Source organism: Chrysochloris asiatica, unplaced genomic scaffold, assembly GCF_000296735.1.
Source record: "Chrysochloris asiatica unplaced genomic scaffold, ChrAsi1.0 scaffold00064, whole genome shotgun sequence".
Classification (NCBI taxonomy): domain Eukaryota; kingdom Metazoa; phylum Chordata; class Mammalia; order Afrosoricida; family Chrysochloridae; genus Chrysochloris; species Chrysochloris asiatica.
Genome location: NW_006408582.1, coordinates 12,441,295 through 12,444,028, shown reverse-complemented (window position 1 = coordinate 12,444,028; position 2,734 = coordinate 12,441,295). Strand labels below are relative to the sequence as shown.

The window sequence follows — 2,734 nt, the reverse complement described above, 5'->3', positions numbered from 1 at the left end:
GTAAAACTGATGTTCTCCCATGTAAACCCATGTAACTCACAATAAAAACTTAAAAAAAAAAACACCAGCTGTGATTTCATAATGAGTTTAAACTGGCTCAATGCCAACTAACAGCAACAATCCTATATATACAGCTCTCTCATAAATGAGGAACATTCTCATGATCTTTAAACTGCTGTTTTTTGGAGATCTCCCAACAGTATTGGGAAATATTCTGCAATTGTGCAATGAAGGCTTGAGGTTTTAATTATTAGTTTCAATTTCAAGAAGTAGGGGAATAAAATTGGACAACTGTTGGGACTACATCTTCATGCTGCATGAAACTTTGCTGCCTTCAGTATTCAGCATGTCTTTGGTTCTGCTTTCTGTAATATGGCTCATTGTTCAAACTCAAGGTAGGTGTTACTATATTGATATTTTATATAAAAGTCAAAAACTTTAATGAACTTTATAAAACACCCTTAATGTATTATTTACAGAACATAGAAGCAGAGTGCAGAAAGAAAAAAAAAAAAATAGCATTTTGTCATGATCCAAATGCCACCGCTATTTGAATGTTGCTCTATTTTCTGACCCTCTCTCTAAAAGAGCAGACTGAATATATGAATATGACAGTTGTGTGAGTTAAAATATTTTAAGACACTATGGTAGCGTAGTGGTTACGAATCGGGCTGCAAACCACAAGGTCAGCAGTTCGAGACTACCAGCCACTCCACAGGAGAAAAATGAGGCCTTCTGCTCCCATAAAGATTTTCAGAGTCAGAAATCCTGTACAGGGTCGCTATCGGTCAGAACTAACCTGATGGCACTTAACAACAACAACAACAACATGTAAAACATGCATTCTAAAATTCTTCATAATTTTTCAAATGATTGTATATTTTAAATAAATGACAAATTTCATGTTGTCACAGTATTTTCCCAAATGGAAAAACAAAATTTAACTTTATTCTTTGTTTAATGATTTCATTTTTCACTAATAAATAATATCTCCATGTACTGAGGATTTTAAAATATTTATATTTTAGGATACTGACCTAAGAAAGATTTGTGTAAGTAGAATTATAGGGTCTATGTCAAGTTACAGCATCTAAAAGAAAAATAAAGTTCTCTTTTTAACTTAAGGCTGATGTTTATTGATGAAAGAATCAATTCCATGCTATGATATGCTCCTTATGGTAAGTAATTGATTCTGCTGCTGATTACTAATTAAGTTCAAGTTAAAATACTGTGAGCTGGGAAATTTACATGGATGAAAATATCTGTGGCAAATCCTATACTGAAGCAGGAAAAGACCATAGCTAAGAAGCCTTCTGATCTCACCACAAAATTCACTTGTGTCATGATATTGTGAAAGAATTGCATATATTGGTACGGCTCTAACCTTTTTGTAGTCTTGGTGTAGTGTTGTTGGAGAGGAACTGGACTTATAGCCACAAATTGGTGGTTTAAACGCACCAGCAACTCCATGAAAACCTTATACAGGTCACTATCATTGATACTTAGCAACAATTTGCCCATGTGTTTCTTATATATTCCTCACATTGTCAAACCCTAATACTCTATCCAAAGAAAGACTAAAATATAATAATTATTAAACGAATAATTGTACTATGTATGCCCAGTTCGGAAAGCACGGTGGCTCCGTATAATAAGCTCTGGATTGTGAACCACAAGGTTGACAATCAGGTAGGTTACAGCCCACCTGTCACCTCAAGGGAGAAAGAGGAAATTTGATGCTCCTGTGAAAATTTAAAGTCTCAGAAATACTATACAGGGCCCTTAAGAGTCAGAAAAAACTCTATGGCACTTAACAACAACAAAAACAACATATATATAACTCAATGAAGACTTTGAAAATCAGGTTGTTGTAATTTGCTTTATATGCATACTTTCATAGTAATGCCTCTGAAAGTATACTTCTCAGACAATGACCCTATTAGTTGTATTATTTTATTTCCTAAAACAGAGTCCCAAGTCACACTCTGGAACTAACTTCCAGGCAATAAATTAAGTCCATTTTTTATGAGAACAAACTTTTTAAAGATTTCCAATGTCAATGTGAATAAAATTTGAATCATTTGGTATTTTCTACCTGACAAGTAAACAATTGTTTACCCAAAGACACAATTGGTCAAAGGCTGTACTAGGGTGGATGGCAATGGTGATGGTTATCTGTAGAATGTGGAAGGCTTCTGAAGTAAAATGGGATTAAACTACACAGAATTTCAATATTAAGTAAAAGAAAAAAAAAATTAACCAACTGAACATTAAGTCATATATGTTTCAGAATAGAAGATAATATGCTATTCATTAGAATTATTTGCACTAGAGGAGTTGCAAGCCACATAGAGAAATAGAATGATTTTATTGAATTTAAAAACAAACAAACAAAAAAGAATTGTTTTATTTATTTTCATTTCTCAAAGAGACTTCTAAAAGATTATTGGTACATTCCTAGAAAGATGGAATTGTTGACTATTATTCCTTAATTAAGGAGCTCTGGTAGTGTAGTGGTTACGAATCGGGCTGCGAACCTTAAGGTCAGCAATTGGAAACTACCAGTTCTTCCTAGGGAGAAAGATGAGGCTTTTTGTTCCCTTAAAGATAAGTATTCTCATACAATTTGATGAACTTGACCTACACCTATAGAAGCAATAACTCAAAAGAGGGAAAAAGTCCTAACAGCAAGAATCATTCCCACACCCTCCACACACAGAGTAGACAGGGATGG

General features: G+C 33.8%; 1 protein-coding gene across 1 annotated transcript in view; it reads left to right on the top strand.

Annotated features, from left to right (window-relative positions):
• The first annotated feature begins 310 nt into the window (after positions 1-310).
• Positions 311-2,734, top strand: part of ADAMDEC1 (ADAM-like, decysin 1) — a 39,364-nt gene continuing 36,940 nt past the window's right edge. Inside the window, exon 1 of the mRNA XM_006864443.1 lies at positions 311-395. Within this exon, the coding sequence (XP_006864505.1) occupies positions 311-395 (85 nt within the window). The remainder of the gene's footprint in view (positions 396-2,734) is intronic.